General features: G+C 38.6%; 1 protein-coding gene across 1 annotated transcript in view; it reads left to right on the top strand.

The window, feature by feature from the left end:
* The window catches only part of LOC146474095 (uncharacterized), a 30,074-nt gene that overhangs the window by 15,462 nt on the left and 293 nt on the right, over positions 1 to 14,319 (top strand). Inside the window, exons 6-7 of the mRNA XM_085117348.1 lie at positions 122 to 288; positions 12,798 to 13,110. Coding sequence (XP_084973474.1) covers positions 122 to 288; positions 12,798 to 13,110 — 480 coding nt within the window. The remainder of the gene's footprint in view (positions 1 to 121; positions 289 to 12,797; positions 13,111 to 14,319) is intronic.

The raw sequence follows: 14,319 nt of genomic DNA, 5'->3' as shown, positions 1-14,319 counted from the left end.
TTGCTTGTTTATATTGCCATATTAATTTTTAATTAAAGAATGTTTCAAGTGCGCTTAGTCTGTTTCATTTGGCCACAGCAACGTCGTTCTTTTCTTATTGACAGCATATTTTATTTTGTAGGTTGTCAAAAGTATCACTGGCGCATGTTCTGAAACGATGACTCGTAAGGTCTGGAATGTCCATGCCTTTATTGGTCAGAGAGCACGTGTCAAACTGATTGACTTCACTTCCGGCGGATGGGGTCACATCAACTTTGATGACCTTAAAGGTGACATCAGCTGTGTGTGATCAAGCCTGAAGCTCATTTTATTCTGAGTAGCAGTAGAGGGTCACAAGAACTAAGAAAAAAGATAAGGGGTATACATTTCAAATACTGTTATTAAAAATAGTATCTGGAAGCCTTAATTAAAACATGGGAAATAAATAAATTAATTTTAAGCATACTTTTGTAGCTTTGTGATTGCTTTATCACGACTTGGTGGGAGGATGAAAGCCCTGACGGGCCTTACCAGAATGTAATTTTCAACCATAGTCGCCTTGGAACTTTTTTTTTTTCTCACAAGGACTTGGAATGCTGCTGCAGTGATTTGAGTGCACTTTGACAGTTCAAACAGGTTTGTGAAAACTGCCAACTTTTGTTGACCTCTGAGTCTTTTTTTCCACCCAAATCAAGGCAGTATACGCTAAACTTGTATTTACAAATGAGCACTTTTGTTTTTGTCCGTTTGGCCAGAAGTCATACAGGAAATTCACTTGCTTTATAAACTATACAGTCATCTCACAGAAATTGCAAGGCGGCATTATACGGTGGTCAATCCTGGTCAAATTTCACTTGTTTGTTTGTAGCTAATCTGGTACCCTGATCTCAGTCGGTTTGGGAATGTCGAAATGTGACCTGACCGTGACCGTGGGAGATCTGGGTACGAGATTAGTTTGTAGCTTAACGGACTGTCCTTATTTAGCCTGCGAGCAAGCTCTCTTGGGGGTGGGCGCCCCCCACCCCCAAGAGAGCTTGCTCGCAGGCTAGTCCTTATTAAGTTGGACAGCTCCCTAAGGCAGATGCAAAGGGCTAATGATGATGGAGTGCACTTTAGAGATACGTACGAGACATTATTTTCTTTGCCATGGTGGGTTCACTTTTTAACTCGAGAATTCCCCATCTTCAAATGAATTAATAGGGTATGAAGATTTGCCAGATTTCAACGAAATTTGGCCAAAATGGTCATCAGATATCAATGCATCAAAGTATGTCGGGCTTTTACGAAATCCAAAAAATTTTTTTTCCGTGACGTGTTGACTTCTGATGCGACTTCAAAAATTTTCCATTGTCAAACTTTAGGATGGGTTTTCTCACAAACCAATAGAAATAAAGAAAAAGCCTGACACACTTTGTTAGCTTATTATCTCCTGATTGATATTGTGCAGTTTGAGAGTGGGTAATTCAGTTAAGTACACGTCGCTAATATTGAGTTTACAGGCCTCTGAGCGCTTATTTATCCAACAAAATAAAAAAAAGATTGATATTTTCGCAAACTTCAATTTATCAGCTTTACAGTGATATATAGTTTTCCATGGATTTATCGAAAGCAGCGCGCGTACGCAAGATTTCCCTGAAGACACTCGTCAAACCTATCAGTAACCTTAACCGCTAGGTTGCTCGAGTGAGTAATTTTAACTTGAGTCAAGTTTCAAGTTTGGTGGAGTCTCAAGTTAATAGCCCCCCTATTTGGGAAGGCTCCGTCTGAGAGGGGTACCTTTTTAACCCTCTGAATGCAAAAAAAAAAAAGAAAAAATTTGAAAAATTCAGTTAGGGTATTTAAAGGGGCATTGTTATGGAGATTTTGCTGTGTGTAAGTGAAAGCTCCTCAAAGATTAAAATAACAAAGAACCTCTCCTCTAACATAAAATTACTCTACGAGCGCCACAAGGAAAATATGAAATGATTTCTCTATAGAAGAATAACCTGTAATCATATTTTAGCAATTTCTCCAGGATTGACAGGAAAAACTTGAAACATTTGGCCAATTGTTTTCAAGTTGCAATCCAATTTTTCTATGCCAGCCATTCCTAGCCAAAGATAATCAATATTACTTTCTGTGTACTAGTAGAGTTATTGTTAACAAAACTAAATGATTATTATAAAGTTTCCATGGATACAAATATGTTTTTGGCTGTTGGAAGTGACACTGAAAGTAGGTGATGCTGCCCCTTTAAAGGGGAGGCAAATATAGACTGGACCAGAAGGGTAGCAATTAGCACGTATTAGAACAACCTCGTTGCCAGCGTCTTTGATTTAGCTCTGAGGCATGAGAAAGGAGCAGGTTTTTTGTTTTAAAGATTCTACCTAAATTTGAGTGAAATTTGAAGAGGTTTTAAGAAGGGATAGAAGAAAGAAAACGGTTTTTGGAACACCAACAGACAGTTGATATTCACGCAAGAGCACCCCAGGTTGCTAGTGGACTAACTTGGTTAACTACCAATTCTAATTTTAAAACCACCAAACCTTCAATATTTCTATTTTTTCTTAATTTTACCAATCCTTCTAGAAAAACTATCTCCTCCCCAATATATCCAACAATCACCCAAAAATTCACAACACACCCCACAACACAGATTCACGGGTTGAGTGTAGAGTTTTTAGATTGCTTGAAACGTGAACGAGATATTTCCGGCATTAAAGCCATGTCAAGTGGCGGAAAAATGGCGTTTAGGTAACCCCCCCACCCCCTTAAGTGAAAGGGGCACAATTTCAGCAACAACTTCTATTTGAAAGGGGAGGGTGATGAAACTCAAGGCGGTATGAAACTCTACCGGGTGCCCCTCACCGGCATTTGCTTCCGCTTTTGACCTGCAAAATGCTTTGATCGGAGGATCCATCCGAAAGGGGTACTTTTTTCACCCTCATTGAATGTGAAATGGGTACCCCATTGAGACTGCCACTCGCCCTGTTTTTGAAATGCGAAATGCTTTGATTGGAGACACTACCGCTCAGGAGTGTTATATTTTTTTAAACCCTCGTTGAATGTGAAAATTAAGTCCTAATCCCCGGTTTTGAAATACCGTAAAAGCTTTATTACTAATAATCCACCCGTTTGGAAAAATTTTAAAAAGCGCCCTCCCACTCTATTGACCCCCCTTCCCATGTTAGAAAACACGAAAGAAATACTTTAAAACTCGGGCTTAATTGTCAAACAAATCAGTCGGTCAGGAAAATTTGGCGTTCAATGTGCAGAAGTCAGGCTTCCTCACTTAAAATAACTAATCTTATATTAGAATTACAATATGGACTTATGGTAATTAACTTTGACCGCGCACACGTACACACACACCCATATTAAGTAAGTTAGTAAGAATTACAGCCTTACAGAAGTTAATACCTAGAGAGAAGGAATTCTTTAAGCTTTCTTTTAAAAGAAGCAGAGGAGGGAGAACTAGTTATGTCAGAATTTAGCGAATTATAAAATTTTGGACCTTGAAAGTAAATTGAAAACTTCCTGGTGTTCGTTGACATCTAAAAAGCATAGTGAACAATGAGACCCAACGGATTTGTGGGTAGTGTTTAAAAATTGGCCCTTGTTGGTCAAATTGGACACTTCCAGGAAAGCTTGGACAGTTTCCATCATTCACCACGTGCAATAAATTTTGGTTATCAACCGTCGCACGAGAACAGAATATCATGCAAATAAATTTAGTATACATATACTCATAAAGCCATTGGGTCTCATCGTTCACGGTTTATGCTTTTTAGGTGTCAACGTGTTTTGCAATCGAGTGTATAAATAAAGAAGTTCAGATGGCCCTTAAATTCATTATTTATAAAAGATAAAATTTTGTCTTGCCAATTAAAAACTTTTTTTTGTAAATAATGAATGTCACCTTGAGTACAAATACATTATTTAAAAATAATGAAAAAGAGTCTATCTTCCGGCATGAGCTTTCGTTGGCTAAGACAAAAGTGAAGGAGGTCGCAGGTCTACGCCATTGAATGACTAAATTTCCCGAGCATTCTCGTCATCTGCCACAAGGATGAAAGAGAGCTAGTTAGAGCATGACTTGACGCCTTCGCTATTCTCTCGTCTTTTCCAAATCTCTTAACAGTCTATTCTGCTCTTCTCCTTCGACTTCTTGTTCCTCCTTTACTCTGCGCTTTCACATCAGCATGGGAACCAATTTTATACATGCATATGTAACAAAAGCTATAATAAGCACTAAAGATCCGCTTTTTCTTTCAAAAAATACAGCGGAACAATAATCCTTAATTAGACAATATTTCATTAACTAAGTTATGGAACATGTTTTGGAAAACCTAAAAATATTTTAAAACGCCAGATGTTTTCGTAAAAAAATGGAACACAACATCTTGGTTTGTACATTAGTGGTTAATCGAGGGACTGGTTTGGAAACGTTGCCGTGAAAACAATGGTGCTGCTGTTTATGTTGGAAGGGCCGTGACCCTGCACAATCCTTTGTTTTAACGTTCACATCATAGTTGATATCTTAACAAAAACGCTTCGATTGGTCAGTTGCTCCAACACATTCCAAATTCGATTGTTTTTTGTGCAGGGAAACAAAAACATATAACAAAGAAGATTGATAGGTCTCATGACCATTGCCTTGAATAACTATGCTTTGCATACTCTCGATTGCAAAAATGTTTACGCCTAAATGAACGATGAGACCCGATGGATTTGTGGGAAGTGTTTAATAATTGGCCCTGTTGGCCAACTTGACACTTAGTCCGGAGGATAAGCGACAAAAAATCATAGAAATGTTCAAATAGTGATACAAGTATGAAACTTTCAGTAAATGTAGCTTTTAATATGTAGATTAATATAAAAGCAAGACCCCAGCTGGATCTTGCTCCCTAAGTTTATATTTTGGTAATTTTTAGTATAGGGTCAGCGGTTTGGCACTGCAGGCTCATTTTTATTCAATTTCTTCGCTTAAACACTCTGAATTTATGTCAAACCAAACAGAAAAGTCTACGTTTTTATTAAGAAGGGTAATGTCAATTTGAACTCAATCTGAGCTTCCTGTTGCGTGCAGTATTGTTTGGCTGGTATTAGCACTCACCAAGTAGCGCCTGGCTGATTTTAAAAGTAGCGCCTAAAGCCCCGTCTACACGAGCAATTTTTATATGGCAATTTTTATGTGGCAGTTTTTATTTGCCCGTGTAGATGATGAGAAATGACCAATTTTTATGTGACAACTGCATTTGCCGAAAAGCTGGCGTGTTAGATTTATGTGGCAAATAAAAATTGCCACATAAAAAAAATTGTCCGTGTAGACGAGATGCCACATAAAATGTGACAATTTTTTCAACGTCATCTGTAGAACCCAGTCCCTACAGTCCCTAATATTTGCGCATCCAGCATTGGCGCCATCTTGCTTTTTGCCCTTCTATGGACATCTCCGCTGTGCGAAATTATTACTGACGCAAATTAACAACAAATATTTGTCCAGCCATCTACACGGGCAAATAAAAATTGCCACATACAGTTGCCACATAAAAATTGCTCGTGTAGACGGGGCTTAATTATAATTGATATTAGCTTTCGAACAAGAACTTGCAGTGTTTTGGATATTGGATTATGGAAACTGGTCAGGTAAGAACAAGAAAAAACTGGAATTTCTGTGCTTTGTGTGAAAAAGCCACAGAAGAGAAGTTAGTGCGTCCTTTAAATAGTACAAGGAAAAACTACTGCTCGGGGTACAAAAGTTTGGCAGACAATCTACAACAATTTCGTGAGATTGGTGAATTGCAATTTCAAGCCTCTTTGTCAAGCCTTGATGAGGGAAACGGAATAGAAGAAACGTTAAAACTTCATGAAGCAAAATGGCACACGTCCTTTAACAAATGCAGCACTCTAAAGCTGCTGAGGGCTCAGAAGAGGGAACTCGAGGACAGCTCAGTAGAAGGCTCTGAAGCACCGAGTCCTGTCAAAACTCGCACTAGTCTAAGGATACTCTCAAAAGAAGTAGCAAAAGAATCTCAGCAGACACGTTTCTTTTGTGATGAAACTGGAGATAATCTTCGCAGAGCAGCAACTTTTTCACTTGACAGCAAGGTCAGAGCAGCCGCTACAAAACTGCAAGACCAAAAGCTTTTAACAAAACTTGCAGCCGGCGATATGCCTGCCATTGATTCATATTATCACACAGGATGCCTTACTGCCCTTTCCAATCGATTAAAAAGTATTTCACCTAAAGAGGAAGAAAATATCACAACTCAAGTTTCGCTTGAAGCCATTGCTTTAGCTGAGTTGGATGTTGTACATTGAGGATAATGCAGAGCAAACAGTTTTCAAGCTGTCTGATTTGTCAAAGCGTTACTCTTCTAGACTTGAGCAACTAGGAGCTTATGTTCCTGAGCGGGTTAATTCCACTCGGCCAAAGGAGCGATTGCTATCACAGTTGCCTGATCTCCATGAATATAACGAGGGAAGGGAGGTAAAGCTTGCTTTTTCTAGCGACATCAGTGCAGCTTTGCAGTTTGCACAAGACTATTATTATGACGAAGAAGCTATTCATGTAGCTAAAGCTGCCACATTTGTCAGGAAAGAGATGCTGACTAAGAAACGGCACTTTAATGGGTCATTTGAGTCTGACTGCCATCACCAAGCAGTTCTATTAGCTTTGGTAAACATGATATTAGAAGGGCCAAACATTTAGAACCAAAACGAACAGGAGCAGGTGGGGATAAATGTTGCCCTGATGCTTTCTCAGCTTTTGATATTTAATGCTGTCAAGCGTCATAGAGATCCGAACATCTGAAAACACAACCACCCGACATAGCTTAATGAGGGAGACCCCCACTGTCAATCTGTGTAGGACTAGTTCTTCACGCTGAACACGCAAGAAGAAGCTGGTTGATAAATTCTACAGACTGGGGTTGTCTATCTCTTATGACAGAGTAATGCAGATATCAGCTGATCTGGGAAACAGTATATGCGCACAATTTGAAGAAGAAGGGGTTGTGTGCCCCTCAAAGTTAAAGAAGTTTTTGTTCACCACTAACGTGGACAACATCGACTACAATCCACAGTGCACGCACAGCGAAAGATTCATTCCATGATACTGCTTTCTCACTTACTCAACACCCCAGTACCGACAGAGAAGGCATCACTAGAGATCGAGTGGTAATAATCCCAGATTCACCTAAGGAGAAAACTCTGACCGATCTGCCAGAATCTTACACAGGTGTTCAACCAGTAGCAGTTCAAGTAAAGAAGTCAGATCCTGAAGTCACTGAAATCTTCCGTGTCCTATCATCTCCTCAAGATACGGTCTCTGAAGAACAATGTCGTGTCTTGGAGCGATTTGCGGTTGTCATGTACAGCCTAACCCTAACCCCCACCAGACAGTCAACGAAGCTTGACAACTCAAGCCGCTCTTGCACAGCACATCAAAAGAGCAGCCTATCCGGCCGGTCATGTATGGGGTCAAGCGCTGGAGCCAATGCAGGAACTCCCAAGTCCGGCAGAGTGGGGTTGGCAGCAATCACCAGAAGGTTGGTCTCCCAAGTGGACTCTGCTAGCCGAGTCATCAAAGGCATGCAGTGAACTGATAAGCTGTGGATGTAAGAGGGCTTGCCGTGGACTACGTAAATGTACTAAAGCAAACCTCCCTTGCACTGCACTATGTTCTTGTGCAGGAAGTTTTTGCCAAGAATAGAATGACCTTCAAATCGGTAAGTTTTATGATCCATTCTATAAAGAAATTATCCTAATGAAATATAATAATTAAGGATTTCATTTTACTGCCAACTCTGCAATAATAATTTAGATCGTACAAAGTTTTATAAAGGTTTCATTTTTTTTTTCAGAACTTGGGAACCCTGTGGTTTTTCATACAAACCTTATATGGGAATTTGTAAGGCTGTTTGTTGTTTAACAAGACAAGATCCGAGATGGGTCTTGCTTTTATTTCATTCCACAAACCAAAAGGGGTAGGCAGGCCAATTTTGGCACTTGTATACCCCTTATCTTCCGGACTAACTTGTAGGAAAGCTTGGGCAGTTTTGATCATTCACCACGTGCAACTAATTTTGGTTATCAACCGTCGCACGAGAATATAATATGCTTATAAATTGAGTACACTTATACCCATCTCATCTGGGTCTCATCGTTCACGGTTTATGCATTTTAGGTGTCAAAGTTTTTGCAATCGAGTGAGGTCAAGGAATCATGACACTTTGTCGGAAAAACTGGATAATATAATTTCGGGACCATTGCACGATATTCAATTCTCGTACGAAAAGAATTTTTCATTGGGAACTAGAACTTCTGGGATTTGTTTTATTCATCCCGGCAGGGAAGTCAGAAAGCGTGACTGAAATGCTGTATTCATTAATTATGTAAAGAACGAATTGCGACTTATTTATGCCAGAGAAAGCCGCAGCCTGTCCACCCACGAAGCTGACTCATCAGCACGAGGCTGACTCATCAGCACGAGGCTGACTCATCAGCACGAGGCTGACTTATCAGCGCGAGGCTGACTCATCAGCAGGTGTTTTCTGCGGAAGATAAATTGACGAGATCGCAGCTGCACATTCAGTCTCTTATCGTGCGTTATGGCCAGTTGGTGGCTGAATACTGTGGCCTTTCCAGCAAGTTACAGCTTAGTTTTATTCGCATTTGTAGTGGCAAACTCTGATTTCTGTGGAAGTGTTTTTGAAACTCAACCTGGTAAGTAGACTAAAGATAATCACTCTGTTTTATGTCCTTTCTTTTAGTTTGTCCACATGCAAAGATGAAATGATTCTTTTTCCCTTTTCTTAACAGACCATGCTCTAGTCGGTCACGCTATTAAAACGGCTGTTGTTTATGACGAGTTTGAATGCCAGCTAAAATGCATTGCCAATGACAGTTGCAAGTCATTTAACGTGCACCCGAGCAGTTCCAAAGCAAACCGCCGCATTTGTGAGCTAAACAACAAAACTCGTCAGATGAAACCAAAAGATTTGAAACCGAAGAAAGGATCGACATACTATGGCTCTGTAAAGGTAAGACTAAGCCAATATACCGAGTAGTAGCTGGACCTTGTCATAACTAATCGGGGACCTTAAGAATTGAATATGCCTACGAGATTAAGAATAAAAGTTCTAAATATCAAAACCCTGACTAAGAATGACCGCAGAACATACACACACACACACTCTCTCTCTCTCTCTCTCCCTCTCTCCCTCTTTTTTTTCTGATGCATATCAAGCAAGTAAGGAGACTGCAGAAACAAGATTGGTGTAATAAGTGATTATCTTAAGTACGCGAACTAGATCTCGTCACTCGTTCAACTTAGAGAGGCGGTGTCACCAAATTTAGTGTCACTTTGAGTGGCCAGAAACATATTTGAATCAATGGAATCGTTAAAATAATGGTTCAGTTTTGCTAGCAATATCGTTACTAGTGTACAGAAACTAGTACTTATTTTGTTTGGCTGGGGATGGCTAGGATGGAAATTGATTTAAACTTGAAAAAAATTGGCCAATTTTTGATACACCAATTCTTGTTAAATGAAGTACTGATGTAAGACCTTTGCTGAAAGTGAATTTTTAAAATCATTAAAATAAGGCAAGAAACACCAATTGGTTTGGAAGCCAAGAAAAAAATACACACAGGTGTAACATTCCTAATGGGCGTTTGGCGGCCTTTTTACATTTTTGTTTTCGCTATTAAACTTTAGGGTTTTGTTTGTTTGTTTTTTCTTGGTTTTTTTTCGACGTATTCCTTTTATTCCATTCCTCCAAAGGAATAAATAGAGTATCTTGTTTTATCAGATTTGAACGAATTGGCCTTAATGTTCCTCGCACATCAATGCATCAAAACTAATATTGACAATACAGTGGACTCCCGATAACTCGAACCTTCAAGGTTGAACAGCAGGTGACCGATCAAATAGAAGAAATATCGTCGCAGTTATTTAAGGTGGCTGAACACAGTTTTCTAATATGCAGGTGTTAAAACGTTATTTGGAAACAACGTACTTATGGGCGAATTCGCCCGAAATTGGCGTGGTGCAAGAACTGACTAAAAAGGAATGAATTTTAGTACTTGTTGTTGAGCTACGTGCCGCTGTCATGGTAAAATAGCGAGCTATTGACCGTCTGCAAACAACAGTTTTCCATAAAGGAAACGGAAGACTATAAGTCCAATTTAAAGCAGCAAATTTTACTTTTTCGCTCTTTGGTTAGATAAGGTACTGATCTTAGAATTGCTGAAAGTAAATTTTCAAAATCATTAAGAGAAGGCAAGATACACCGATTGGCTTGGAAGCCAAGAAAAAAATAAACACAGGTATCATATTCCTAATGGGCGTTTGGCGACCTGTTGACATTTCTATTTTCGCTGGGAAAATTCATCCATGATCTCAGAAAATGGTATAAAAATTTTCGTATTTTTAAACACTGTATTGGAAGAATTTTGGTGTCTACTAAAAATAGTTCGCGGAAAAAAAATGCAGGGAAATGTATGGAAAGTTCAAAACATAATATAATGTAATATAATATAATATAATATAATATAATATAATATAATATAATATAATATAATATAATATAATATAACATAATAATAATAATAATAATAATAATAATAATAATAATAACAATAATAATAATAATAATAATAATAATAATATTTCGCAGGTGGCTCCAAAGTGTGTGAGGATTAAATTTTGAAATGCCCAATATTTTATCTTTGGTGTCTCAGCGGCTGGTAACAGCCATCTTAAAATACACAGCAGATTTTCTCTGGAACCAATAGAAATATCTGAGAAGCCTCACACGATTTGTTAGCTTATTATGTCGTCATCCCATACAGTCCAGCTTGTTTGGAAATCCGCGATAACGCAAAGGCTCGTAATACAATTTAATTTTGCAAACACCGTCGATTTTGAGTCCAAAGGCTTGCGCGCTCCTACAAACACCCACACACACACGCACACGCAAAAAGCAAGATTTAAAAAAAGAAAGTGCTATTTCAGATTTTTCATTTCATAAGCCTTACTGTGATATTTTTTAAACCTGATGCAAATTTGCAGGAATGTCTCACATATTGCAATTCGCTCTTAACACAGGTGTCCTGTATTGACAATGGCCGACAACGGAAAGGACAGACGTCGACCACAAGGAGTGGCAGCCACTGTCATCCGGGATACACAGGGGAAAAATGCGCTGGTGAGTTGCAGGTTTCCAGTCATACGACGGGTAATTATTACAAAAGAAAACCAACCCTAGCAACCCATGTATGATCTCGCATCCACTTGTTTACTTCTTTTCTGAAGAGTGAAATCTAGGTAATGTTAAGACGAATAATAATATTAATTGACAGCATAGTGCTAATTATAAGGCCATGGATGAAACGGAGTCTGTTACCACCCAATTAATGATTATGAACAGTCGAACACATTATTTAGACTAATCTAAAATTAGTTTAAATAACATTGCTTGACACTCGCGGTTCAAATCTCTTTGGATATTCAGAATTTGACAACAACAAAAAAACAATTCTCATCAGGGCTTTTTTTCTTGATTTCACTTCACTTTCTGAATTTTTCAATTCTAACGGCTATAACTGTAGATATGAATCGCATTTGCACGCAAATGGCAACCTATCCGAATATAGTAACTGGAATGGTGTGACGTCACGTGAAAACGATCTACAGTAGACTCCCCGATAACTCGAACCAGTCGCGCTAACTCGAACGAAAAATGATTTCCCTGCATTTTCCGTCAAAAATGTATTGTAATTTTATCCTCGGTATCTCGAAACCCCGGCTAACTCGAAGTAATTCAGTTTCGCTTCCCTTCAGGTCATTTTCTAAATAATTTTACGCTTAATAACTCGAGCCATGTCAATTTGTCTTTGAAGCCTGCAAGGTTCGCAATGCCTCGTTAGTAATCTTCTGCAGCTTTACTTCGTTTTGTTTGATATTGCGTTACGTTCTGATTTATAATTTAGAAATACAGCAATGCTACATTTTCACACGACCTCTCTATAATTAAATTCGATTAAAATGTACACTGTATGATAGAAATACACAGTAAACACCGTTTTTATCGTATTTCTGCTCATTTGTTCTTAACTCCCGATAACTGAAACCTTTTTCAATTTCCGTGGAAGGTTATCGGAAGTCCACTGGGCATTTGCAGTACAGAAGCGACTGCTGTACGGTTAAAATTAACGATGTGAATTGAACATGATTCCTTTCATTGCTATGTTTCTTTCTACATTCACGCACATTCGTTAGAGCTTACAATCCAAAACAACTGTAGCCTGCGTAGCTGGAGGTTTTGTTCGTGCCAGGGTAAAAAGGCTTGAAATTGGTGTGCATACAATTTTTTCCTGAAGGTCACCCACAAAGTTAGGAAGATGTTTTTAAGGACTGCAAATGCAACTAAAATTGCATCTGTGTTGGATTCTTGACAACCGTTTTAAGGTGGTTATTGTATTGCATTATAAATCCTTACTACACATACCTTCATTGGACTGATTAGATCTGATTCAAGAACTGCTTTTAAAATGGCAGTTTCATTGCAATGCAAACAAAATATAAGGATAATTACCTGATTTGCTTATTCTACTCATAAATGTATCATTTCCCCCTAAAAAGACTCATCCTGTATTCCTCTTGATTAGTCGTTTTCGGTTTTGGTGTTTGATAAAGCTGAAAGTGGAATTTTCTTGCTTAAAAAAAGTGATAACAATAGCCCACTGTATACTGTCCAGAATTTCAAACACACCCTAGCAAGACATCATTAAACATTTCCCTTTTACTCCATTTTTCTTTTCCTAGAAACTTGCGTGTTTGACTTTGAACATGGCATCCATGGCTGGAAAAGGACTGGTACAGTATTCAACAACCAGCCTACCTATGGTGACAACTCAGGAGCTCGCAACAGTCAGCGTGCCAACCAACAGGGAGACTGGTGGATAGGAGGATATGAGAACAGACCCTCCAAAGCCGTGAAAGCAGGAACAACACAAGGAGATGGTCCCCAGGGAACACTTACTTCCCCTTCGTTTAGGATCACAGGAAAACACATCTCATTTCTGATTGGTGGAGGTTGTGATATAAAAACAGTTCGTGCAGAATTGATTGTTGGCCACAAGGTGAGATATCACTACTGTTATGGCATCATAAGGTAAATGCCTTTCAGATTTATTTTCTTTCTTCTCTTTTGATTCTTTAGTGATCGAAGGATATATAATTTTTTACAATAACTCTCAAAATTCCGTCGTGCGGATTGGCTCGTAGCTATTGTCTATAAGAGTACAGACAATAAAAATGATGTCATTTGTAACGCAATTGCTTTCTCAACGAAAACGAAAGCCAATTCCGCTTGTACTTTTTTCATGTTATAGTAAAAACAAATTGACAGCAATTTTCTATGATCTATAGACCATAAAATGATGCCATAAACTGTTCAAAACTTGGCAGTGAAACCACTCGCCTGCAGCTCGTGGCTCCAATTGGGTTTTGAACATTTTGTGATGTCCTTTTATGGTCTATGAGAGTATAGACCATATGTAGAAAACTGCCATCCAATCTTATAGGCTTACTTAATTTTTTTTGTCAGCAAAGCAAGCAGTCACCATTGATATTAAGGGTCCCGGATGAGTTGGGAAAGCTTCAGGACAAACTTTTTAGTTAATTTTTGGTGTTTAAAGGCTAATTGACTTGCACATATACTGATTAATTGGGCCACTTTGGCCTAATTTGACAAAGAAACTGAGCAAGTAGATGAAAATTGGCTTAATTTGGCAGTGCTTAAAGATTTTATGAATAGGACTGATTTTCAACCCGCTCTACGGCAGCAAAGAGAGAATTCGGTCAACAAATTGTGACATGTAAATTGGACCTAAGAACTAGTAATACTGTAATCAAAGATTAGGGAGTGTATTTGTTCGATCCCAGGCTCTCTCCTTTGCCAAGTTTGTGATGATGTCATCCACCCCTGCAAATCTGCGGGGGATGCCAGATATGTATCCCAAGATCCGTTCATTCGTTGATCGACTGTCCCATACAATCTCGACTCCAATCTGCATTAGGTGTGCGTTCTTTCTACGTTGAACGCAATAAATAACCCCGAAAAACTCTAAACGAAATAGTTTAAGAGTTCTAGTTGGATTCAAATCAATATTTTTTTAGCCTAAAGAATAATTAATTCCTTTAATTTCCCTTCTACTTACAGCCTTATAGTTGCTTGTTTATATTGCTATATTAATTTTTAATTGGAGAATGTTTCAAGTGCGCTTAGTCTGTTTTACTTGGCCACAGCAACGTTGTTCTTTTCTTATTGACGTGATATTTATTTTATT

The sequence above is a fragment of the Pavona decussata genome, unplaced genomic scaffold (genome assembly GCF_977016875.1).
Source record: "Pavona decussata unplaced genomic scaffold, jaPavDecu1.1 SCAFFOLD_91, whole genome shotgun sequence".
Lineage (NCBI taxonomy): Eukaryota > Metazoa > Cnidaria > Anthozoa > Scleractinia > Agariciidae > Pavona > Pavona decussata.
Note: the sequence above shows the minus strand (reverse complement) of the source record. Positions and strands in the feature narration are given on the sequence as shown.